Source organism: Dendrobates tinctorius, unplaced genomic scaffold (genome assembly GCF_039654945.1).
Source record: "Dendrobates tinctorius isolate UK_male_01 unplaced genomic scaffold, ASM3965494v1 ptg000191l, whole genome shotgun sequence".
Classification (NCBI taxonomy): domain Eukaryota; kingdom Metazoa; phylum Chordata; class Amphibia; order Anura; family Dendrobatidae; genus Dendrobates; species Dendrobates tinctorius.
In genome coordinates this window covers 1,885,550-1,912,238 of record NW_027361858.1, presented here as the reverse complement: position 1 = coordinate 1,912,238, position 26,689 = coordinate 1,885,550, and the positions used below count along the sequence as shown (strand labels likewise).

General features: G+C 46.8%; 3 protein-coding genes across 7 annotated transcripts in view; 2 read left to right on the top strand and 1 right to left on the bottom strand.

Moving 5' to 3' along the window:
- Window positions 1-26,689, top strand: part of GRIN3A (glutamate ionotropic receptor NMDA type subunit 3A) — an 822,030-nt gene that overhangs the window by 598,155 nt on the left and 197,186 nt on the right. The gene's annotated exons all lie outside the window — the stretch shown is intronic.
- Window positions 16,768-21,676, bottom strand: LOC141055741 (uncharacterized). Of its 2 annotated transcripts, XM_073552432.1 has the most exons (3): window positions 21,101-21,676; window positions 19,408-20,445; window positions 16,768-17,207 (listed from the first exon to the last, which is right to left on the bottom strand). In XM_073552432.1, exons 2-3 carry the CDS (start codon window positions 20,426-20,428, stop codon window positions 16,993-16,995), a joined length of 1,236 nt encoding a protein of 411 aa, XP_073408533.1. In that variant the 5' UTR covers window positions 20,429-20,445; window positions 21,101-21,676; the 3' UTR covers window positions 16,768-16,992. The 2 variants fall into 2 exon arrangements, with proteins under 2 accessions (XP_073408533.1, XP_073408532.1); XM_073552431.1 differs by having other exon boundaries at window positions 19,408-21,676.
- Window positions 22,227-25,626, top strand: LOC141055740 (uncharacterized). 2 transcript variants are annotated; one of them, XM_073552430.1, is made up of 2 exons: window positions 22,227-23,173; window positions 25,374-25,626. In XM_073552430.1, the coding sequence occupies exons 1-2, from the start codon at window positions 22,249-22,251 to the stop codon at window positions 25,586-25,588; spliced, it is 1,140 nt and encodes a 379-aa protein (XP_073408531.1). In that variant the 5' UTR covers window positions 22,227-22,248; the 3' UTR covers window positions 25,589-25,626. The 2 variants fall into 2 exon arrangements, with proteins under 2 accessions (XP_073408531.1, XP_073408530.1); XM_073552429.1 differs by having other exon boundaries at window positions 22,787-22,923; window positions 23,024-25,626.

The following is a 26,689-nucleotide window of genomic DNA, read 5'->3' as shown; positions in this document are numbered from 1 at the left end:
TGGACATTCAGCTGCTGCAAAGGGCAGAATTGTGCAAGACCGAGGAAGAGGAGGACAAAAGCGAGGCAGTTTTCTGGCAACCTATGTGTCATCAAGGGAAGGTGGGACAAAATCCTTTGAACCCATGCATGGTTCATTTTAATGAAGGTTATATCAATAACATTTTGGGTAGACAGACAGGTCCTTTTTTCTGTCAGGATTGATCCAGCAGCACTGAAGACTCTTTCAGATAACACACTAGCAGCAGGGCAAGCGAGCTCCTGTAAGACATATTGTGCCAATTCAGGCCAAGCGTCCAGTTTAGATGCCCAATAGCCAAAGAGGAATGACCTGTGAGGGAGAACATCGATATGGGAGGAGAAGTAGTTTGTAACCATAGTTGACAACTGCTGTCTCCTTTCACTTTTAATAGATGCAGTATTAGCAGTTGTGTGAGCGGTACTTGAGAAATAATTCCACAACATGGTCATTAAACCCCTGTCTCCAACGCCACTTCGGCTGTGTGCACCACAAACACCTCTTCTATTGTGCCTGCTACGGCTCGTGGGAGAACCAGCACCGCTGCTGTGTGCTGGGAAAGCCTCAAACAAACGGTTTACCAGAGTTTCTTGTTTGTTAGCCAATATTATCTGTAGGTTCTCCTGTGGCATGATGTTGTGTAATTTGCCTTTGTAGCGTGGATCGAGGATGCTGGCCAGCCAGTAGTTGTCATCCCTCATCATTTTGTCAATGCGGGGGTCGCTTTTTAGAATCCGCAAGGCATAATCGCACATGTGGGCCAATGTTCCAGGTGTCAGTGGTGGGTGGAGGAGCACTTTTTGGCAAATCCACGTCCCTACAGTCATGCACAAACACTGTACCTGACCTTGAAACGCCAACATTTTCTCTTGCCCACTGAGAAGCATCATTCTGCCCAAAATAATCATCCCCCTCATCCTCCAACTCCTCCTCTTCTTCTTCCTCCACCTCGTCCAGGACAGTTCCCTGACCAGACAATGGCTGACGGTCATCAAGGCTTCCCTCCTCCTCCTCCGCTGCAGATGCCTGATCCTTAATGTGCGTCAAACTTTGCATGAGCAGACGCATAAGTAGGATGCTCATGCTTATGATGGCGTCGTCTGCACTTGCCAGCCGTGTGCATTCCTCAAAACACTGAAGGACTTTACAGAGGTCTTTCAGATTTGACCACTGCACACCCGACAATTCCATGACTTCCCTCAAACTGCCTGCCCGTGTATCTTCCCACAAATGCATTACAGCCTGCCTCTGTTCGCACAGCCTCTCAACCATGTGCAGGGTGGAGTTCCACCTTGTTGCAACGTCTATGATTAGGCGGTGCTTGGGGAGGTGGAGCAATCGCTGCAGCTTCTGCATATGAGTGGAGTGGACGTTTGAGCGACGGATGTGTGAGCACAGTCTTCGCACCTTATGGAGCAGGGATGTTAAATCCGGATAATTATTAAGGAAGCACTGCACCACCAGGTTCAAAGTGTGAGCCAGTCAAGGTATGTGTGTTAGTTTTGTACGGGCTATGGCTGCCACAAAATTACGTCCGTTATCACTGACTACCTTGCCTGCCTCAAGATGTAGACTGCACAGCCATGACTCAGTTTGCTGCTGCAAGTAGTCGGCCAGTACCTCCACGGTGTGTCTGTTGTCGCCCCAAAACATCATCTTTAACACAGCCTGCTGACGCTTACCACTAGCTGTTCGATAGTGGGACACCTCGTGTGCAAAACTGCCAGCTGCGGATGGAGTGCTCGTGCGACTGCGCTCTGAGGACGAGCATTCGCTGATAGAGGAGGAGGATCGAAAGCCTACAGCCAACTGTTTCCTATACCGTGAGCTAGGCAGCACTGTTCCACTGCCGCTGTCCCCAGTGGAGCCTGCATCCACCACATTAACCCAGTGAGCAGTGATGGACGCGTGATGGCCCTGGCCAAGCCTACTGGTCCATGCATCTGTTGTGAGGTGCACCGTTCCACTCACTGACAGTTTTAGTGCATGGACAAGGCGGTCTTTCACATGACAGTGGAGGGCAGGGATGGCTTTTCGAGAAAAGAAGTGCCGACTGGGTAGGTCTTAGTGTGGGACAGCATAGGCCATGAGGTCGCGGAAAGCTTCGCTTTCAACCAAACAGTAGGGCATCATCTTTAATGAGATTAGTTTGAGAATGTAGGCGTTCAAACAAAGTGTACACGGATGAGAAGATGAGTACTTTCTTGTCCTACTCAGAGTGTTGTGTTGCAAAACCATTGTGATTCCCTGAGTGCTTTGGCCTTGCGACGACACCTCCATATTTAGTGCTGGTGGTGTGCTTAATGGTGGCAGTGGTCTTACATTGGGGGAAGTGATGAAGCGTTGCTGGCTACCTTCAGTTGGAGCAGGTCCACATGTGCTACCTGAGGTTTTGTAGTCCTTCCACGCTTGCAAGTGCATGTTGATTAAATGTCTAAGCATGCAACTGGTATTCAAATTTCTGAGTTGTTTACCTCAGCTAAAGGTCCTTCCGCAATTCTTACAGGTAACCTTTGCCTCATCAGTAGGATTTTGGACAATGAAGTGCCACACTGCACTCTTCCTACTATGGTATACATTTTCTGGCCTTGCACGCTGTGCTAAGTTGACCGTCTGACCAAGCTGTCCTGCAACTCTTTTAGTTTTTGTTCCATGTTTTTGGACAGCTACGGGCCTGGCAGATAACCGCTGCTGCGATTTCAATGCCTGCTGCGGATCCTTCTCCTTATCTGAACTATTGCCAGTGCCACCCTCCTCCCCCAATAGATGTCAATCCGGGTCAAGAACTGGGTCATCCATCACCTCCTCTTCAAAGTCATCTGCACCTTCCTCTTTACCTTCCTCTGTTTCACTGTGGAAGGTGGTAGTATGCGGGATGGGGCACCTGGGTTTCATCAGGGTCAGATTCTGGCTCAATAGACTGCGAGGGCAATGTTGTGTTCTGGGTCGATGTACCAGCAGAATCATCTAGCAGTGGCTGTGCATCAGTGCACTCCATGTAAGATTCATCTTGGACTGGGGAATTCTGGATTTGACTGGATAACCCAGGCATGGTATGTGAAAAGAGCTCCATAGAGTAATCTGAAGTGTGGGCTGCCGCATCCTTAACTTTTGGTGGGGGTGATGGACACAAGGAAAGGTGTTTTTCCTGACCAGAACCTTGCACTGATGACTCCGTGCTTGCAGGCTTCCAACATTCAGAAGAGGAGGCAATAGAGCTGGTGGCTGTTTCGGCAATGTACGCCAAAACCTGTTCCTGATGCTCCGGCTTTAAAAGCGGTTTTCCTACTCCAAGAAAAGGCAACCTTACAGGCCTTCATAGACCAGATGATGATGCAGGCTCAACACCTCCTACCTTAGCTGCTATTGTGCTTTTGCCAGAACCAGCCGATGCACCACCACCATCAGTACCAGCTGCGCCCCCCTGCCCACGTCCGCGGCCTCTTCCAACATACTTCCTCATGTTTGGGAAAATGTACCAAAAATACCAGCAGAGAGATGGTATTGTATGAGGTAGATCCAGCTGTGTAAGATGTATTAAAAAAATTAAATCTAAGTATATATTTTATTAGTCACAGATGCTCTCACAGTATGTATTTGACCGTAATCCAACAAGCAGATATACGGAACTGTATCAGAAGTGTACAGCTGTGTACATTTTTTGTGTAACTAACAATCTCCGTATATGTATTTATGGAGTGTCACACACACACACACACACACACACACACACACACTGACTCTGTAATGTATAGATGTGACTGTAATGCGAACGGCAGATATACAATACTGTTTGACAATTGGACAGCTCTATACGGTGTCTGTATGGAAAATTTTCAATCTCCGTCTATTTTTATACGGAGTGACACAAGCTGTCTCTGTATAGTTTTGACCGTAATCAAAACAGCAGATATATGAAACTGTTTGAAAAGCGTGCAGTTCTATAAGGTGTATGTGTAGAAAAATGGAAAATCTCCTCAGTTTGTTTTTCCAGAGTCACACATAGATAGCTTGTATTTGTCCGTGATACAAGCCGGTACACGGTAGTGTGTGAGGAGCGTACACCGCTATACGGTGTCTGTATGGAAAATTGTCAATCTCTGTCTATTTTTATAGGGACTGACGCACGCGGTCTCTGTCTAGTTTTGACCTTTATCAAACAACAGATATACGAAACTGTTTGAAAAGCCGACAGCACTCTAAGGTGTAGGTCTGGAAAAATGGAAAAACTCCTCGGCTTTTTCTTCCAGAGTCACACCCAGATAGCTTCTATTTGTCCGTGATACCAGCCGGTACATGGTAGTGTGTGAGGAGTGTACACCGCTATACGGTGTGTGAAAAAATGAATGCTCGGTAACTCACCAGGACAAAATAATAAAAGTTGGAGTGCTTTGAAAAAAGCAGTTTGAACAGCAGTGTGCACACGGCAATGCAGCTAGCAGGTAGCCTTAAAAGGCAGCCTAATCACCACCAGCGCTGCTCCACACAACAAAAATCCTCCCCTTTCGCTGCACACTAACTGTTCAGAGAAAAGCACTTTCAGCAGAAGCAGTTTTTTTTTCTTCTTCTCTGCCTAACGCTCTCCCTATTCAGAATCAGCAGCAGCAGCATCACCTCTCCCCATTGTGAGATCGGCAGAAGTAAGATGGCAGTCGGCGGTCACAGGCTTTTATACCCATTGTGACGCCACGCAAAGCAAGCCAATCACTTCAATGCCCTTCTCTAGGATGGAGGTGGCCGCTGCCCATGTCATTGCGTTGCCCACAGTGTGCGTCCACCTTTATTGGCTGAGAAAAGGCGCTGGAAGCAGTATTTGAAACACGACTTTGCGCTCGGCTCGGCGACCTCATGGCCAACCTCACGCTATGGTCGGGTTTCGATCGGCAAAACCCGACTTTAGCTAAAGTCGGCTATTTTTGAATTTGACCGACCCGTTTCGCTCAACTCTACTTAGCACTGTACAGCATCAGGTGCTGCTCTTAGCAGGCACTCACAAACCAACTCCCTGCAGGACCCAGAATGACCCTGTGACCATCTTGCGGCATCGCATTGTCCTGAGGGAAGCACACAGGGAACTGATTCCCTGCGTGATGCTTCTCTAAAAGGGTTAAATGCCCGCGATCAGTGCTAGCACTGATCGTGGGCAATTGATGTGGGGTGTCAGCTGTCATATTTAGCTGACACTCGCACCTGATCGCCACTGCACTCAGCGTAAGGCCGCACGATCGGTGTGCCGTACTAGTACTGCTGTTTGCAGGAATGCACCTCCTGCAGAGCAGTACTAGTATGGCGCATGTTGGGAAGGGGTTAATCCTGTGTGGAGGCTATCAAAGACTGTCATAAATTTTCGTTCACAGACCTGTCAGTGTTTTTGTAATTTGAAGTTGCATTTTAATATAATAACTTTCATATTGTTTATATTATGTCCTGGACCTCAGAAATGTTTAGCCACAGATTAATGTTTTTTTTCTATAATCATGTGGCGATTAGTTTTCTTCCTTGTCCTCAGTTTCTGTCCTGTTTCTTCAACATAGAGACCCCCAGGAGGACAAGTAGTGCGCAAAAATAAGTACACCACATTGGAAGAGGAACATGCGAATTTCCCAGGAATCTTATAAAGTAGTCCTGCTGTGCATTCTGGATATGTATCCAGTCTGCGGTCATTACATGACTGCAGCTCTTGCAACTCTTTACATTGCAAGGATAGGTTCCTATTGGTGTATCAGAGGGCATTGAACTTCAGATCATAATATTTCTTAAATTTGGAGGTTGTCTGTAGCATAGCAAAAGAGGGTTTTTTAATATTATTTTTAGCAGGTCATCTTTGTGTAGAATGTGGTGAAGTTTCTTGCCAGCTTTTCTGAGGTACACGACTATTTTCTTCTTTCTCTCTATATTGAAGTAGTTGACTTCTAGTGATGTGGCTCTATTAATCTGATCATCAATAAAGGTGGGGTGGTAGCCTTGGTCTAACCCCTTTCTGAAATTGGACGTACTATCCTGTCCACGTGACCCAGGCCGGAATGGCCGTAGACTGGATAGTACGTCATCGAGATCAGCTGCGCTCACTGGGGGAGCGCAGCTGATCGCGGCCGGGTGTCAGCTGATTATCACAGCTTACACCCGACACTATGTGCCAGGAAAGGTCACGGGTAGTGTTGAGCAATACCACCTGATATTGAAAAATATCGGATCAGATTGGATCGGCCGATATCCAAAAAGTATCGGGTATCGCCGATTCCAATCCCGGAAGTCCCATTCAAGTCAATGGGACAGAAATATCATAATTAAAAAAACCCTTTCTTTCCTTGTAGGTTAATTCTACATAAAGAAAAACAACAAATAATAATGTAGAATGTATTGGGGGAGGTGTAGGAGACATTAAAGCCATAGAGGTTTAGCCCAATCAAATGGAATAGCAGGAATTATTTTTTTATTTTAAAGACGTTCGGAGTTACAAAGATATTGACTATATTAACCTCTTTTATATTTTGTCAGATATGTATGTTTCACTACTTCCATGCTCTTCACCTTCTTTTTTACTTCTCCCACACTTTCTCCTTCATCATCCTCAGCAGCAGCATCTTTTTCATAACCTTCTTCTTCACCTTATTCATCTTCTTCTTCTTCACCTTCTTCCTATTATTCTTTTTTTTTACATTCTTCATATTCTTCTTATTCAACTATTATTCTTCTTCGTATTCTACTTCTTCATCTTCTTCCTATTCTTCTTCTTCTTCTTCATCATCATATTGTTATTTGTGACAGGCATTCCTGTAGTTGTTATCTATAAAAGTTTGAAGATTACACCTTCCGTTCTGCCTGTCACAAAAGATTTACAACAGGATTTGTCCGCGTTTAGTTTTGCCTGCAGTAGCAGGCATTTTCCAGGGGCACCACGAGGAGGAACGGACTCACCCCCATACACTGCTTAGTCTTCTTCTGCTTATAATTTAGATAATATCATTTGCTCTGATTTTTAGTCTTATGCATAATGTTCTTCTGCTTTTGGTTTTTCTGCTTCTTGGTCTTCTGTCTCTTGTGGTTCTGCATCTTGGTGGTTGTCTCCATGTTCTTTGTCCTCTTGGTCATCTTCTTCAGGGTCATCTTTTTGGTCTTCTTCGGTGTGGTCTTCAGGGTCGTCGTCTTCTTCAGGGTCGCCATCAGGGAGATCCAGAGTGAGAACCAAAAACCATTTCCACAAGCTCGAACTTGGAAAAGTAGCAGAAAGTACAAGAAGGCTGAGGAACTGCTGAGAACCAGCTGACGGTACTGGAACCGGGATGGTTAGCAGAAGGAACAAGAGCAAATGGAACTAGCGAGGACCAGCTGACGGTGCTAGAACCCAGAGGGGCAGCATAAGGATCACGAGCCAATGGCACAACTGTGGACCAGCTGACGGTGCTGGAACACGGTTACAAAGCAGGAGGTACCTGTGCCAGAAAGCACTACCAAGGACCAGCAGACGTTGCTGGAACTCGGCTACCGAGAAGGAGGCACCTAGGCCAAAGGTTCTGCCTGGAACCAGCTGATGGTGCTGGAACCCGGATGGGTGGCAGAAGCTGCAAGAGCAAATAGAACTAACGAGGACCAGCTGACGGTGCTGGAACCCGGAGGGGCAGCAGAAGGAACACGAGCCAATGGCACAACCGTGGACCAGCTGACGGTGCTGGAACACGGTTTCTAAGCAGGAGGTACCTGTGCTACAAAGCACTGCCAAGGACTAGCAGACGTTGCTGGAACTCGGATACCGAGAAGGAGGCACCTCAGCCAAAGGCACTGCCGAGAACCAGCTGACGGTGCTGGAACCCGGATGGGTAGCAGAAGGTACCCATGATAAACAAAGTTGCAAGGCCGCGAGCAGGCCGCAGTTACCGAAACCCACAGTCCTACAGGGGGTGCTTGTACTATTGGCACTACGGAACCAGCCTTTATTACCAGAACCCGCAGCCCACATAGGAAGCACCGAAACTGCAGGCACCATAGACTCGGCTAACCCGACCGCAGCACGACCGGACAACAAAGTGACATTGACACTACCCGGAAACAGCAGGCGTGCTGGAACCAGGATGGGCAGGAGGGAGTACCCGTTGCCAAAGACACTTCTGAGCAGCAACTGGCGATGTTGGAGCCCAGAGTCAATCAGGGTGCAGGCTGAGGCCTAATTTCATCAAGTTTAATATCTGTTGTAGACCACTACTGATTTTAAACGTGCTCCAACTAGGCCTCTGGCTCCACTCCACTCTGTCTCTAGTATTTCCCCTGGCCTCCAACCCCGCCAGTTGCTGCTCAGAAGTGGCGTCTGCACAATCAACACTTGTTCCTGTGTTACTGGGGTTCAGTAACGTCAGCTGTTCCCCTGATGTGTGTCCAGCAATGTCTCCTGCTCTGTCCACATTCCCACTACTAGCCCAGGATCAATCATGCAGCAGGCTGAGGCCTACTTGGAGCAAGTTGAAAATATGATCTAGCTTGAATGTGGAGGTAGCAGGAGATATTGCCGTCCACACAGCAGGGGAGCAGCTGCCGTTACTGAACCCCACTAACACAGGAGCTAGTGTTTTTCTCTGTGCGGACAGCACTTCCGAGCGACAACTGGCTGTATTGAAGCCCAGGATCAATCATGCAGCAGGCTGAGGCCTACTTGGAACAAGTAGAAAATCGGATGTTGTGTCAATGTGGAGGGAGCAGGAGACTTTGCCGTCCACACAGCAGGGAAGCAGCTGGCATTACTGAACCCCACTAACACAGGAGCTAGTGTTTTTCTCTGTGCGAACAGCACTTCCGAGCGACAACTGGCTGTATTGAAGCCCAGGATCAATCATGCAGCAGGCTGAGGCCTACTTGGAGCAAGTTAAAAATATGATCTAGCTTGAATGTGGAGGCAGCAGGAGATATTGCCGTCCACACAGCAGGGGAGCAGCTGACGTTACTGAACCCCACTAACACAGGAGCTAGTGTTATTCTTAGTGCGGACAGCACTTCCGAGCAACAACTGGCTGTGTTGAAGCCCAGGATCAATCATGCAGCAGGCTGAGGCCTACTTGGAGCAAGTAGAAAATCGGATGTTGTGTCAGTGTGGAGGGAGCAGGAGACTTTGCAGTCCACACAGCAAGGGAGCAGCTGGTGTTACTGAACCCCACTAACACAGGAGCTAGTATTTTTCTCTGTGCGGACAGCACTTCCGAGCAACAACTGGCTGTGTTGAAGCCCAGGGATTACAGTTCAGGTGGTAGAAACATGAACACAACAGGAGACCTGGATACTGTTGCCAACCAATTATTTATTCTGGAAGAGGACTGGCAAATTCTGGCGAGATCCAGGCCTTGTTCATTTTTAGAAAAATAAGCCGGTCAACGTTATCGGAGGATAGTCGCGTGCGACGGTCTGTTAGCACACCACCTGCGGTACTAAAGATGCATTCCGATAATACACTGGCAGCAGGGCAAGCCAGCACCTCCAATGCATACTGGCTAAGCTCTGGCCATGTATCCAGCTTAGAGACCCAAAACTTGAAGGGGGAAGAGCTGTCTGGGAGTACACTGACAGGGCAAGACATGTAGTCTGTCACCATCTGACAGAAACGTTGCCTCCTGCTGACTGGAGCCATCTGTGATGGTGTAGACATTTGTGGCGCACACAAAACTTTGCCACATTTGGGCCATACTGGTCTTGCCTTGTGCTGAGGCGCTGCCTCTGCTCCCTCTTTGCGCAGAGCTTCCTCCACTGCCTCAATGCACAGAGTTGCTTTGAAAAGCACTAGCAGCACTGCTGTCGGGTGGAATGGAGAACATGATGGACTGCACCAGTGTGTCTTGGTACTCCCGCATTTTACGCTCCCGGTTCAACGATGGTATGAGGCTTTGTAAGTTTTCCCGGTAGCGAGGATCTAAGAGGGTGTACACCCAATAATCAGCGGTGTTGAGAATGTGGGCGATGCGGCGGTCGTTTCTCAGGCACTGCAGAATGAAATCAACCATGTGCTGCAGACTCCCAACTGCCAAAGAAACGCTGTCCCCTGCTTGAGTTGTCATCTCTGCCTGCTCTGCATCACCCTACCCTCGCTGTACATACTGACTAGAGTATTGTGTACCTCCCTTCTCTGGAGAGATGTCTTCCTCCTCCATTGACTCCTCCTCATCCTCCTCACAAAGTGTCCCCTGCCTAGGCCTTTGTGAGGAACCACGTAGCGCAGACTGTCCAGAAGCAGAGGGCATTTGTGACTCCTCATCCTCCACCTCTTCCAAAACCTCCTCCCTTAGTGCTTGCAGTGTTTTTTGAAGCAGGCAGATAAGAGGGACAGTCATGCTGACTAGTGCATCATCTGCACTTGCCATCCGCGTGGAATCATCAAAGGCACGCAAAACGAGGCAGATGTCCTTCATAGAGGCCCACTCAGTGGTGCTGAAATGTGACTGGCGCACAGTGCGACTTGTTTGCGCCTGATGCAGCTGGTACTCCATTACTGCTGCCTGCTGCTCACACAACCACTCCAACATATGTAACATTGAATTCCACCTGGTGGGTAGGTCACATATGATGCGATGTTCCGGAAGGCGTAATCGGCGCTGCAGAGCAGCAAGGCGCGATCTTGCCGTGCTGGAACGCCGCCAGTGAGCGCACTCTATGCGGACCTTGTGCAGCCGTGCATCAAGATCCGGATAGTCCCTCAGAAAGCTCTGCACGACCAAGTTCAACACATGTGCCAGACATGGGATGTGAGTGAGGTTGCCTAGGCCCAGAGCTGCCATTGTCACTTACTACCAAACCTGGCTGCAGATTCTCTGGCACAAACCACACGTCGCTCTCCTGCTTGATGGAATTCCAGAGCTCCTGCGCTGTGTGGCTTCGATTCCCCAAAGAAATTAATTTCAGTACGGCCTGTTGACGTTTGGCCATTGCTGTGCTCATATCGGTCGCTCTGTTTCTGAGGAACTTGAGTAGGAGGAGGAGTCAATGTGTACAGACTGGATTCCTGCAATCCGTGGAGTTGGCAGAACACGTACAGCGCCACTCTCCAGATCTGTACCCAGCTCCACAACATTGACCCAATGGGCAGTGAGGGAAAGGTATCGTCCCTGTCCATGGTTACTGGTCCACACATAGGTGGTCAGGTGGACCTTGCTACTGACGGTGTTTAGTAGCGCATGTTTTATTTTTCCCTCCACATGCTTTTGCAGGGCAGGGACGGCTTGCCTGCTGAAATAAAAAGCAGCTGGGCACAGTGTATTGTGGGACTGCCAATGCCATGAAGTTCCGGAAGGTGTCAATCTCCACCAGCCTGAATGAGAGCATTTCAAGGGCCAGTAGTTTGGCAATGCCAGTATTCAGAGCCTGTGCTCGGGGATGGTTTGCCGAGTATGGCCGCCTTTTATCCCATGCCTGTGCTACCGATGGCTGTAGAGTGACCTGGGAGTGTGAGGATGACTGGGAACGTGGTGCTGTGGGTGGAATGTCACTGGATCTCCAGACAACAGTGCCAGAGGTTCTTCCTGTCATCTGCAAATGTCATCTGCAACCGTGTCAAACAAGGACCACACACTGCAAGTCTTGGGAGCGCCCGTTTTGGCTTTTGGAAGAGGAATGCTCCTAACGGGTGCCGAAGTGGAGGCTACAGGCAACCAAGTCTGCCCCCTCCCTCTCCCTCCTGTTTTGGCCATTCTGGGAATCTCTTCCTCAGAGCTGCTCCCATCACCTTCCTGTTCCTCACGCCATGAGGGGTCAAGGACCTCATCATCTACTCTCCCCTCTTCAAACACCTGCTTCTCCTGGGTTTTCTCGTCAGCACCGTACGCACCAGAAAGTGGCACCTGAGTCTCGTCATCATCTGATGCGTACTGAGGTGTGCTGACCATAGGCACTGGCCCACCCGCCTCTTCAGATTCAGAGGGACAAAGAAGTTGCGCATCACTGCATACTCCCTCTTCTTCACATTCTTGAATGCTGCTTGGCTGGCCCCCTCTTTCCAAGACAAAAGATTCAGAGAACAGAAGTAGAGATTGTGATGGCTCCTGTCCAGGGCTCTCTGACTGCCTGGGCACTTTGGCAGGTGGTGAAGAGACAGATGGTTGCTCTTCAGTGCTCTGGCCCTGAGAGGACGTGGAAGTCATTGAAGTCTATGCGTTAGCTGCCATCCATCCGACAACGGCTTCAATTTGTTCCTCCCGCAGCAGTGGGGTGCGGCGAGGTCCTACAAAGCTACACATAAAGGACTGTTGCCTGCTAAAACTGGGGGATGCTGACTCACTGGTGCCTGCAGCAGGCACAGAATCCCCACGTCCTCTCCCTGCAGAATCCCCACGTCCTCTCCCTGCAGAATCCCCACGTCCTCTCCCTGCTGAAACTCCACGCCCACGTGCCTTACTCCCTGCCTTCTTCATCTTGGTAGACTGATAACGATAGGCAGAAAAGTACAAAGGGGGGCTTAGTGTGCTTATTCCTGAACAGCTGGTAATAGGTATAAGAAACACAAATTTTATGAAGTGTGTGTGTGGACTACACTTTAATATGAGCTAATGTGGCCTACACAACTGTCAAATGGAGTGTTTGGTGAACTTTATTTTGTTTTTTTTTTCAAAAAAACAAAAAGGATGTGACCAAAGATTTGAAAGCGATAGTATCACAAACTTTTTGGAGCTATTACAATGAAGGAAGGTAACCTACAATGCAAAAGATGAGGCTCCAAAAAATAGGGTAATACTAATCTGGCTGCAGCTGAAGGGCACAAGCCAGAAGAAAGGCTCCTGTATCTACTCCTATATAGTGTTTGCAACCAGCCAATGTAGATGGATACGGATGGATGCACACTAACAGGAGAATGAAAAATGAGCTGCTATAAAAGAAAAATATGTGTGAGGCAGTGACGCACGCTGAGTGACCTACAACCAGACGTAACTGCAGGACACACTACTCAGCGTGAGCTGCACTCACACACAGAGACCTCTCAGACAGCCGTGAGCAGTGCAGATAAATGGGCACTAGCACTGAAAGGCTGCAGAGAGGCTCCGTTGTCTACTCCTATAGTGTTTGCAACCAACGTACAGTATATGGATACGGATGGATGCACACTAATAGGAGAATGAAAAATGAGCAGCAAAAAAAGAAAAATATGTATGAGGCAGTGACACACACTGAGCAGCCTACAACCAGACGTGGCTGCAGGACACACTACTCAGCGTGAGCTGCACTCCTTCAGACTGCTGTGAACACTGCTGCAAGGCAAAAGAAAGCTACAGTGGTGGATTATGTAGCCTGGGTAAAGCACACTATGATTGTAAAAATCGCTATCTCTAACTGTCCCTCACAGTCTTGAACAGCAGCCTGTCCCTAACTGAATTCACAGCAGAGTCAACCCGAAATAGCGGCGGCTTTTATAGTTCATCATGACATCATTTCAGCAGCCAATCACAGCCATATCATTAGTTAACATGCCTACATGCCTAACAGGATGTGCCCACACTTCTGAGGATTGTCATTGGCCTAATAAAATCAAACTCGCTAATAGCATTATGGGAACTTCCGATTCCGGTATTCAATATGCTAAAAGTATCGGAAGTCAGTATCGGAATTCCGATACAGTGAATATCGGCCGATACCCGATACTTGCGGTATCGGAATGCTCAACACTAGTCACGGTGCCACCCCCGGCACATTAACCCCTGACACACTGCGCTCAAACATGTTCGCAGTGTACCGGGGGGCTCCCCGGAACCCCCTCGGAACAACAGGATGTGCTCGAGTTGTTCCGAGGGCCTCGTTCCTGCAGGCCCCAGATCCAATATGGGCGCAGGGGCCCTCGTGGTACCGCAGGGAGGCGGCTTTCTCAGTGCCTGCTGAGCGCAGGCGCTGAGAATGCCTCCTGCAGTACCTGTTAGATCGTTGAACTGATAGAGTGCACAGCAAAGTGTCAGATCAGCGATCTGACACTATACAGTGATGTCCCACACTGGGACAAAGTAATAAAGTAAAAAAAAAAAAAAAAAGTATAAAAATATTTTTTTTAAAATTCCTAAATAAATGAAAAAAATTCCTTAATAAATTATTTTTTTGTAAAGAAAAAAACAATAAAAGTACACATATGTAGTATCGCCACGTCCGTAACGACCCGCCCTATAAAACTGTCCCACTAGTTAACCCCTTTGGTGAACCCTTTAAAAAAAAAACAAGGCAAATAATGCTTTATCATCATACCGCCGATCAAAAAGTGCAATAACACGCGATCAAAAAGATGAATATAAATAAACATGGTACCACTGAAAATGTCATCTTGTCCTGCAAAAAATGAGCCACCATACAGCATCATCAGCGAAAAAATAAAAAAGTTATAGCTCACAGAATAAAGCGATGCAAAAATAATTATTTTTTATATAAAATTGTTTTTATTGTATAAAAGTGCCAAAACATAAACAATTATATAACTGAGATATCGCTGTAATCGTACTGACCCGAAGAATAAAACCGCTTTATCAATTTTACCACACACAGCATGGTGTAAACGCACCCCCAAAAGAAATTCATGAAATGCTGGTTTTTGTTCATTCTGCGTCCCAAAAATCAGAATAAAAAGCGATCAAAAATGTCACGTGCCCCAAAATGATACCAATGAAAACGACAACTCGTTTCACAAAAAATAAGACCTCACATGACTCTGAGTCAAAATATGGAAAAACTATAGCTCTCAAAATGTGGTGATGCAAAAACTATTTTTACAATAAAAAGTGTCTTTTAGGCTGGTTTGACACTAGCATTTTTTTAGCGCTGCTCTTCATGCGCGTCAATGCGCATGCATCCTACCATACCTACCATCCTATCATAAACATGGGGGCGCATTGTCTAGCATATGCACGCGTTCCTATGCGTTTTCGTGTTCATGCGTTTTTTGTAGTGTGCACCTAGGTGCTCCGGACACAACCTGTTGCATTTTTGGTCCATCCGACCTGTCTCAAAAAAACGCATGCACACGCTTGCGCAAAGAATGCGCAAAAAAAATCACATTACAGTCTATGGGAACGCAGGTGTGCGTGGACTGTGCAGCTGGTGGTGTGGCACCAAGGTGGCGTCCCCCCTGGCTGGTGCGATGAAGCCTGCAGTGCTGCTGGAATAGGTGGGGAACGGTGCCATGCTCCAAGCAACTGATGCCACTGGAGGGTAGTGGGGATGAGGGGACGGGGTTGGGGTGATGTCACCACAGCTAGGGAAAGGAAGGGAGCGCGAGTGGGTTAAAAGTGTGCCAACACGTTTCTAAAGTACACGGAACTTCCTCGTCAGGGCTAACAGCCCCCATGGCACCCGACCCTTTATATGACCTGACCCTCACCTCCCCCACCTCACACCTCCATAGAGGATACATTGTGCGAAGCACTTGATAAAAATGTCATTGTAAGTGCATGGGTCTGAGACTAGCCTATGTAAAACCAAAGGAGAAGTATTGATATTAAAATTCAATATTTTATTTAAATAAATACATTAAAAGTTGATTGATTATTAATCAATACATATATGATAATGCCCAGTATCAGAGAACGAGACAAGGCGGTGACCATGGTCCAAAAACGCCTTGTGCATGGATTACCACTCCATATGCTAATCTTAAAAAGGAGAAAACGGAGTAACGGATACAAAATATATGCAAAAGTATAAATTTTATTAATACTCACATCAAGTGCTGACAAGTATACAAGTTGACTAAAATAGGGGGGATAAGCCCCAATGATACAACAATCAGGACAGACAAGGACAGGGTAAATAAAATGATACCAGTGCTCGAAATCTACATGGCACAACGTTCAGTCAGCCCATGGGCATTGCACATAACAGACATGTGTCTAATGGTAAAAGATAGTCAAATATGGCATACTCAATTAAATGTGTATTGTACATAGTTGTACATGTCCAGAGCGCCAAAAAAAAAAAAAAAACCATCCAGAGGGGTCAATGTGCAAGTCCAATGGACACTGAACATAAATGAATCAATGACATGTGGAAGGATTCTTACATAGTAAATAACATATGTATCAACATATCAAAACTGCGCAATTGTGCCAGAGAGAACCCGGGAGACGACCCGCCCAGCGGTCCAAATGACCGAAGTGTGGAAACAAGTAAAGGCAGGCTGCTTACCGGGGAGCAGAGGAGGTGAAGGCCCATGCAACGACACCCGACGTACGTTTCGCGCCCGCCACAGGCGCTTTATCAAGGGAGTGTTGACTGAGGTGAACCACCATGTTTTTATGCAGAAAGACCTCCCACTTGAAAGCGGTCACATGGGGCAGGTCTACCAACCAAAGGCAGCGGACAGAGCATGCGCAGTGCAGCTCACTCAAACCAGGAAGTGATCAATAGTATGGTCACAAAAAAAAAAAAAAAAAAAAAATATGGCGGGACAAAACCGCACTCATATAAAAACTAGATAGCATCGTTACCCTAGACGCCTGCGCAGTGTATTGCGTTGACAAAAAGTGTCAGAGCTCAATGAATGATAAAGATGTAATCAGACCATAATAGTGGCGCATACTCAGTGCAACACCTCAGTCCTCCAGGAGATGGGGCAGGCGTCACGCGTCAGGGAAAACAGAGGGAATTTAACCCCGTGTATAACCTGAGGCGGGCAGACGCCCAAACCCATATCGGAGCAACGGGTGAGCGCAGGTATGCGCACTAAGGTCACAGCATAAAGAATCAGGAGAAGAAAATTAAAAAAAAAAAAAACAAAAAACAAGTAGAAAATAAAAAATAAATTATAAACCAAGACAGACCATGGAGGAAATACAGTAAAGATAGTGACATCAATCATAATTGGGGCAAACAATATAAACACATTATATGATAGTGTATGCTACCAAAAATCCAGAGCACCAGTAAGGATTGTAAAGGCACACAATAAGATTGATGCAACAGTCCAGAAAATCTTTTTTTTTTTTTTTTTTTTTCCCCCCTTCTCTCCTTCTCTTTCCCCCTTCTTCCTTTCTCTTCTTCTTATATAGTAATAGACGAGTGACCCGAACACGATGGAGTGTCCGCATTCTCCATAATATCAATATGCCGTGAAACGATGATGAAGGTAGATATTCTTTCCAGATCCAACAGATAATAAACGCAGGCGTGGGTACGGACATCCAGAATAGAGGGGTCCACACCACACAATGGTACCAGTGAGTCCACATGTAGCCAACACAGAAAACACAGGGAAACTAAAAAAATATATAAAAAGACAAAAAGTTAAAATCATACAAACCGAATGTTGATGGGGCCTAAAAAAATGAAACAATGGTGAGTGCAGCGGAGACAGCAGAAGCTATAAAAATGAGGAGAAACTCAGAGATTCGTTAAGTCCTTTGGGGGTCATAGTATCCAGGGCGACGATCCACTTAGCCTCTCTCTGGGCCAACGCCTTTTTGTAATTTCCAGCTCGGATTCCCAAGTGTACACATTCAATACCTCTTACCATGAAGGACCCCGGGTCACAATCATGGGAGGATCTGAAGTGACGTGGGATGGTCTTAAGGGTAGTAGGATCGACCACTGTCTTGGCCGCCCGAATGTCCCTAACATGCTCACGAACTCTCACACGTAATTCTCTTGATGTGAGGCCCACATATATCAGTGGGCACCCACATGTCGCGTAGTATATGACATTAGTACTACTGCAGGAAATGTGTTGTTTGATGTGAAAATCTTTTTCACCATCGGAGGACTGAAAGGAGGAGCAGCGAAGGACATTCGGGCAGGCAACACAGTGGCCGCAAGGAAAACACCCCCGAGTTGGACCAGTAGATCCAAAGGGGTTCGTTGTCGTCGCGATGTAATGGCTCTTGACCAAAAAATCCCTCAAGTTTCTACATCTTCTTGAAGTCATCAGAGGACGATCACCGATAACCTGGCCCAGAGATGGCTCCGAGCCAAGAATTGCCCAGTGTTTGGCCAAAATGCTCCTCATGTGTTCCCATTCATGATTGAAGGTAGAGATGAAACGTATTGGGGCAGATCCACCTGACTTAGCAGATCTCCCAGTATTATCACGCCTCGGATAAAGCAAGTCCCTACGGGCAGTAGCCCTGGCTCTACTGTAACCCTTTCGTATGCTCCTGTTACTATATCCCCGGTTGCGAAAACGAGTCTGTAGGTCCCTAGCTTGCCTTTCAAAACCATCCTCGGTGGAGCAGATCCGCCTCATCCTGAGGAACTGACCGACAGGAACGGCCCTGATGGTAGAGGTGTTATGTGCGGACTCGGCATGGAGTAAAGAGTTGACAGAAGTGGGCTTCCTGTACAAGTCAGTCTGGATCCGGCGTGTATCGTCGATCTCCAGTGTGACGTCCAGGAAGTCAATAGTTTTAAGATCATATTTAAATGTCAATCTAATGTTAAAAGTATTAGCATTGAGCCATGCCATGAAGTCCCCGAGCTGCTGCAGTGTCCCGTCCCAAAAAAATAAAACATCATCGATATAGCGGTGCCAGCACAGCACATGGGAAGCGGCCGGCGCGCCCTCGTCGCCAAAGATGGATCTCTCCCAGGCACCCAAGAAGAGATTAGCGTACGAGGGCGCACAGGCCGCGCCCATCGCCGTGCCGCACCGCTGACGATAGAATTGATCTTTGAATACAAAAAAATTGTGGGTAAGGACAAACTGCAGCAGCTCAAGGAGTAGTCCACACATCGGGCCGTCCAGGTCGGACATCCCCAGGAAGAGGCGGACCGCATCCAAACCGAGGGTATGGTCAATACATGTATAAAGGGACTCTACGTCCGCGGTCACCAGAAAGGTATGACCGTCCACAAGGACGCCGTCAACCCGCGTGAGGACGTCCGTTGTGTCTTTAATGTAAGATGGTAATGATTCAACCAGTGGTTTGAGGTAGAAGTCAAGAAATTTACATACTGGGTCGCAGAGCCCTTCAATACCAGACACAATCGGACGGCCAGGCGGCTCGACGGCGTCCTTGTGGATCTTAGGCAAGAGATAGAAGGTGGGTGTCTTTGGGGTTCGGACCATCAGCCCCTCAAAGACCGTTTTGGTTATAATACCCCCCTCCAAAGCTCGAACAAGAATACGCTGAAGGGAGAGCGAGAAGGAGGCAGTCGGGTTATAGGATAACCTTTCGTAAGTATTACGGTTTCTCAATTGCCTATGTGCCTCACGTTCATACATATGTGTAGGCCATACCACGATATTCCCCCCCTTGTCAGCAGGTTTGAAAACCACCCCCGAAAGTGATTGTAATTCGGAGATAGCCTTCCGCTGTCTCCATGTGAGGTTGTCAAATTTACGTCTAGATGGTAATTTTCGGAAATCCTCTGCGACTAGTTTTGTAAAAATGTCGATGGCGGGACTGAGAGACAGGGGGGGGAATCTCGTGGATTTCGGCAAAACGTGTGGAGGAAACTTACTCCTACTTGGTGGTGTCTGCTCATCGAGAAGATCCTCCAAAACTCGAAGTGCCTCCATCTCACTCTCCGTCAACGACTCCTGAGAGATATTCTTATGGTGTAGCTTGCGTAATAGTAGCTTTCTGGAGAACAGGTGAAGATCCTTCAGTGCTACAAAAAAGTTAAAAGGATTAGTGGGGGAGAAAGTCAGTCCACGACTCAAAACCTCCAACTGGGGTTGTGTAAGAGCATGTGTTGAGAGGTTAACTACCTGAAGGCCACCAGCTGAGTAATCAGTAAAATTGCGTCCGGTGTATGTCTTCTTTCTGGCAGATTGCCGTGTAACCACACGTTTAGTTACGGGGTCAGAGCTGGAGCTGAGGGTACCACCTGGATGAGACAGCTGCACCGATGCCTCGTCGTCAACAGAAACAGTGGATTTAATAGATGTAGATCTAGATCGAGAACGTGACATACTCCTATATAACTGTCTGGATCTATCAGGAGGATGGCGCCATCTGTACACATGGGCCGTTAATTTATCCTGTATATCTCGTTTGAGTTTCTTCGTCTTGGTTGCTTGTGTTTCTTGGGCCCATTTTTGGAGGTCAACATCAAGTTCATCGTTAAACTTTTTGAGTGATTCCCCAGTTAAGCCTTTTTGTAAATCCAATTGAATAATTTCGATCTCACTCTCGAGAAGAGTAAGCGTTTTTTTATTTTGTGTTTTCAATAGGTCCAAAAAACCCATAGAACATACATTGGCCAACTCCTCCCACTTGGCTTTGAAATCATCATCCTGAATGGGGAAAGAGGGGAAGACCTGGATACGCAGACCCCTAGGGATAAGATTATTCTGAATATATTTGTCAAGAAATTCATGGTTCCACCATATGCGTGTGCGTTTCCTGAGCAGATCTCTGAATTTCAACATAGCTGCTTGCATATCACCGCTGCAACCACCAGTGTCCCCGCCACTACTGTCCTGGAGAGCATCATTAAGCTGCGCACGCCACGTCGTGTCGCGTGCACGAAAATCCATATTCGGGCAGGAAAATTCTGTGAAAAACACAGATACAATCAATACATATATGATAATGCCCAGTATCAGAGAACGAGACAAGGCGGTGACCATGGTCCAAAAACGCCTTGTGCATGGATTACCACTCCATATGCTAATCTTAAAAAGGAGAAAACGGAGTAACGGATACAAAATATATGCAAAAGTATAAATTTTATTAATACTCACATCAAGTGCTGACAAGTATACAAGTTGACTAAAATAGGGGGGATAAGCCCCAATGATACAACAATCAGGACAGACAAGGACAGGGTAAATAAAATGATACCAGTGCTCGAAATCTACATGGCACAACGTTCAGTCAGCCCATGGGCATTGCACATAACAGACATGTGTCTAATGGTAAAAGATAGTCAAATATGGCATACTCAATTAAATGTGTATTGTACATAGTTGTACATGTCCAGAGCGCCAAAAAAAAAAAAAAAAAACCATCCAGAGGGGTCAATGTGCAAGTCCAATGGACACTGAACATAAATGAATCAATGACATGTGGAAGGATTCTTACATAGTAAATAACATATGTATCAACATATCAAAACTGCGCAATTGTGCCAGAGAGAACCCGGGAGACGACCCGCCCAGCGGTCCAAATGACCGAAGTGTGGAAACAAGTAAAGGCAGGCTGCTTACCGGGGAGCAGAGGAGGTGAAGGCCCATGCAACGACACCCGACGTACGTTTCGCGCCCGCCACAGGCGCTTTATCAAGGGAGTGTTGACTGAGGTGAACCACCATGTTTTTATGCAGAAAGACCTCCCACTTGAAAGCGGTCACATGGGGCAGGTCTACCAACCAAAGGCAGCGGACAGAGCATGCGCAGTGCAGCTCACTCAAACCAGGAAGTGATCAATAGTATGGTCACAAAAAAAAAAAAAAAAAAAAATATGGCGGGACAAAACCGCACTCATATAAAAACTAGATAGCATCGTTACCCTAGACGCCTGCGCAGTGTATTGCGTTGACAAAAAGTGTCAGAGCTCAATGAATGATAAAGATGTAATCAGACCATAATAGCGGCGCATACTCAGTGCAACACCTCAGTCCTCCAGGAGATGGGGCAGGCGTCACGCGTCAGGGAAAACAGAGGGAATTTAACCCCGTGTATAACCTGAGGCGGGCAGACGCCCAAACCCATATCGGAGCAACGGGTGAGCGCAGGTATGCGCACTAAGGTCACAGCATAAAGAATCAGGAGAAGAAAATTAAAAAAAAAAAAAACAAAAAACAAGTAAAAAATAAAAAATAAATTATAAACCAAGACAGACCATGGAGGAAATACAGTAAAGATAGTGACATCAATCATAATTGGGGCAAACAATATAAACACATTATATGATAGTGTATGCTACCAAAAATTCAGAGCACCAGTAAGGATTGTAAAGGCACACAATAAGATTGATGCAACAGTCCAGAAAATCTTTTTTTTTTTTTTTTTTTTTCCCCCCTTCTCTCCTTCTCTTTCCCCCTTCTTCCTTTCTCTTCTTCTTATATAGTAATAGACGAGTGACCCGAACACGATGGAGTGTCCGCATTCTCCATAATATCAATATGCCGTGAAACGATGATGAAGGTAGATATTCTTTCCAGATCCAACAGATAATAAACGCAGGCGTGGGTACGGACATCCAGAATAGAGGGGTCCACACCACACAATGGTACCAGTGAGTCCACATGTAGCCAACACAGAAAACACAGGGAAACTAAAAACCGAATGTTGATAGGGCCTAAAAAAATGAAACAATGGTGAGTGGCGGGGACACTGGTGGTTGCAGCGGTGATATGCAAGCAGCTATGTTGAAATTCAGAGATCTGCTCAGGAAACGCACACGCATATGGTGGAACCATGAATTTCTTGACAAATATATTCAGAATAATCTTATCCCTAGGGGTCTGCGTATCCAGGTCTTCCCCTCTTTCCCCATTCAGGATGATGATTTCAAAGCCAAGTGGGAGGAGTTGGCCAATGTATGTTCTATGGGTTTTTTGGACCTATTGAAAACACAAAATAAAAAAACGCTTACTCTTCTCGAGAGTGAGATCGAAATTATTCAATTGGATTTACAAAAAGGCTTAACTGGGGAATCACTCAAAAAGTTTAACGATGAACTTGATGTTGACCTCCAAAAATGGGCCCAAGAAACACAAGCAACCAAGACGAAGAAACTCAAACGAGATATACAGGATAAATTAACGGCCCATGTGTACAGATGGCGCCATCCTCCTGATAGATCCAGACAGTTATATAGGAGTATGTCACGTTCTCGATCTAGATCTACATCTATTAAATCCACTGTTTCTGTTGACGACGAGGCATCGGTGCAGCTGTCTCATCCAGGTGGTACCCTCAGCTCCAGCTCTGACCCCGTAACTAAACGTGTGGTTACACGGCAATCTGCCAGAAAGAAGACATACACCGGACGCAATTTTACTGATTACTCAGCTGGTGGCCTTCAGGTAGTTAACCTCTCAACACATGCTCTTACACAACCCCAGTTGGAGGTTTTGAGTCGTGGACTGACTTTCTCCCCCACTAATCCTTTTAACTTTTTTGTAGCACTGAAGGATCTTCACCTGTTCTCCAGAAAGCTACTATTACGCAAGCTACACCATAAGAATATCTCTCAGGAGTCGTTGACGGAGAGTGAGATGGAGGCACTTCGAGTTTTGGAGGATCTTCTCGATGAGCAGACACCACCAAGTAGGAGTAAGTTTCCTCCACACGTTTTGCCGAAATCCACGAGATTCCCCCCCCTGTCTCTCAGTCCCGCCATCGACATTTTTACAAAACTAGTCGCAGAGGATTTCAGAAAATTACCATCTAGACGTAAATTTGACAACCTCACATGGAGACAGCGGAAGGCTATCTCCGAATTACAATCACTTTCGGGGGTGGTTTTCAAACCTGCTGACAAGGGGGGGAATATCGTGGTATGGCCTACACATATGTATGAACGTGAGGCACATAGGCAATTGAGAAACCGTAATACTTACGAAAGGTTATCCTATAACCCGACTGCCTCCTTCTCGCTCTCCCTTCAGCGTATTCTTGTTCGAGCTTTGGAGGGGGGTATTATAACCAAAACGGTCTTTGAGGGGCTGATGGTCCGAACCCCAAAGACACCCACCTTCTATCTCTTGCCTAAGATCCACAAGGACGCCGTCGAGCCGCCTGGCCGTCCGATTGTGTCTGGTATTGAAGGGCTCTGCGACCCAGTATGTAAATTTCTTGACTTCTACCTCAAACCACTGGTTGAATCATTACCATCTTACATTAAAGACACAACGGACGTCCTCACGCGGGTTGACGGCGTCCTTGTGGACGGTCATACCTTTCTGGTGACCGCGGACGTAGAGTCCCTTTATACATGTATTGACCATACCCTCGGTTTGGATGCGGTCCGCCTCTTCCTGGGGATGTCCGACCTGGACGGCCCAATGTGTGGACTACTCCTTGAGCTGCTGCAGTTTGTCCTTACCCACAATTTTTTTGTATTCAAAGATCAATTCTATCGTCAGCGGTGCGGCACGGCGATGGGCGCGGCCTGTGCGCCCTCGTACGCTAATCTCTTCTTGGGTGCCTGGGAGAGATCCATCTTTGGCGACGAGGGCGCGCCGGCCGCTTCCCATGTGCTGTGCTGGCACCGCTATATCGATGATGTTTTATTTTTTTGGGACGGGACACTGCAGCAGCTCGGGGACTTCATGGCATGGCTCAATGCTAATACTTTTAACATTAGATTGACATTTAAATATGATCTTAAAACTATTGACTTCCTGGACGTCACACTGGAGATCGACGATACACGCCGGATCCAGACTGACGTGTACAGGAAGCCCACTTCTGTCAACTCTTTACTCCATGCCGAGTCCGCACATAACACCTCTACCATCAGGGCCGTTCCTGTCGGTCAGTTCCTCAGGATGAGGCGGATCTGCTCCACCGAGGATGGTTTTGAAAGGCAAGCTAGGGACCTACAGACTCGTTTTCGCAACCGGGGATATAGTAACAGGAGCATACGAAAGGGTTACAGTAGAGCCAGGGCTACTGCCCGTAGGGACTTGCTTTATCCGAGGCGTGATAATACTGGGAGATCTGCTAAGTCAGGTGGATCTGCCCCAATACGTTTCATCTCTACCTTCAATCATGAATGGGAACACATGAGGAGCATTTTGGCCAAACACTGGGCAATTCTTGGCTCGGAGCCATCTCTGGGCCAGGTTATCGGTGATCGTCCTCTGATGACTTCAAGAAGATGTAGAAACTTGAGGGATTTTTTGGTCAAGAGCCATTACATCGCGACGACAACGAACCCCTTTGGATCTACTGGTCCAACTCGGGGGTGTTTTCCTTGCGGCCACTGTGTTGCCTGCCCGAATGTCCTTCGCTGCTCCTCCTTTCAGTCCTCCGATGGTGAAAAAGATTTTCACATCAAACAACACATTTCCTGCAGTAGTACTAATGTCATATACTACGCGACATGTGGGTGCCCACTGATATATGTGGGCCTCACATCAAGAGAATTACGTGTGAGAGTTCGTGAGCATGTTAGGGACATTCGGGCGGCCAAGACAGTGGTCGATCCTACTACCCTTAAGACCATCCCACGTCACTTCAGATCCTCCCATGATTGTGACCCGGGGTCCTTCATGGTAAGAGGTATTGAATGTGTACACTTGGGAATCCGAGCTGGAAATTACAAAAAGGCGTTGGCCCAGAGAGAGGCTAAGTGGATCGTCGCCCTGGATACTATGACCCCCAAAGGACTTAACGAATCTCTGAGTTTCTCCTCATTTTTATAGCTTCTGCTGTCTCCGCTGCACTCACCATTGTTTCATTTTTTTAGGCCCTATCAACATTCGGTTTGTATGATTTTAACTTTTTGTCTTTTTATATATTTTTTTAGTTTCCCTGTGTTTTCTGTGTTGGCTACATGTGGACTCACTGGTACCATTGTGTGGTGTGGACCCCTCTATTCTGGATGTCCGTACCCACGCCTGCGTTTATTATCTGTTGGATCTGGAAAGAATATCTACCTTCATCATCGTTTCACGGCATATTGATATTATGGAGAATGCGGACACTCCATCGTGTTCGGGTCACTCGTCTATTACTATATAAGAAGAAGAGAAAGGAAGAAGGGGGAAAGAGAAGGAGAGAAGGGGGGAAAAAAAAAAAAAAAAAAAAAAAAAAAAAAAGATTTTCTGGACTGTTGCATCAATCTTATTGTGTGCCTTTACAATCCTTACTGGTGCTCTGGATTTTTGGTAGCATACACTATCATATAATGTGTTTATATTGTTTGCCCCAATTATGATTGATGTCACTATCTTTACTGTATTTCCTCCATGGTCTGTCTTGGTTTATAATTTATTTTTTATTTTTTACTTGTTTTTTGTTTTTTTTTTTTTTAATTTTCTTCTCCTGATTCTTTATGCTGTGACCTTAGTGCGCATACCTGCGCTCACCCGTTGCTCCGATATGGGTTTGGGCGTCTGCCCGCCTCAGGTTATACACGGGGTTAAATTCCCTCTGTTTTCCCTGACGCGTGACGCCTGCCCCATCTCCTGGAGGACTGAGGTGTTGCACTGAGTATGCGCCGCTATTATGGTCTGATTACATCTTTATCATTCATTGAGCTCTGACACTTTTTGTCAACGCAATACACTGCGCAGGCGTCTAGGGTAACGATGCTATCTAGTTTTTATATGAGTGCGGTTTTGTCCCGCCATATTTTTTTTTTTTTTTTTTTTTGTGACCATACTATTGATCACTTCCTGGTTTGAGTGAGCTGCACTGCGCATGCTCTGTCCGCTGCCTTTGGTTGGTAGACCTGCCCCATGTGACCGCTTTCAAGTGGGAGGTCTTTCTGCATAAAAACATGGTGGTTCACCTCAGTCAACACTCCCTTGATAAAGCGCCTGTGGCGGGCGCGAAACGTACGTCGGGTGTCGTTGCATGGGCCTTCACCTCCTCTGCTCCCCGGTAAGCAGCCTGCCTTTACTTGTTTCCACACTTCGGTCATTTGGACCGCTGGGCGGGTCGTCTCCCGGGTTCTCTCTGGCACAATTGCGCAGTTTTGATATGTTGATACATATGTTATTTACTATGTAAGAATCCTTCCACATGTCATTGATTCATTTATGTTCAGTGTCCATTGGACTTGCACATTGACCCCTCTGGATGGTTTTTTTTTTTTTTTTTTTGGCGCTCTGGACATGT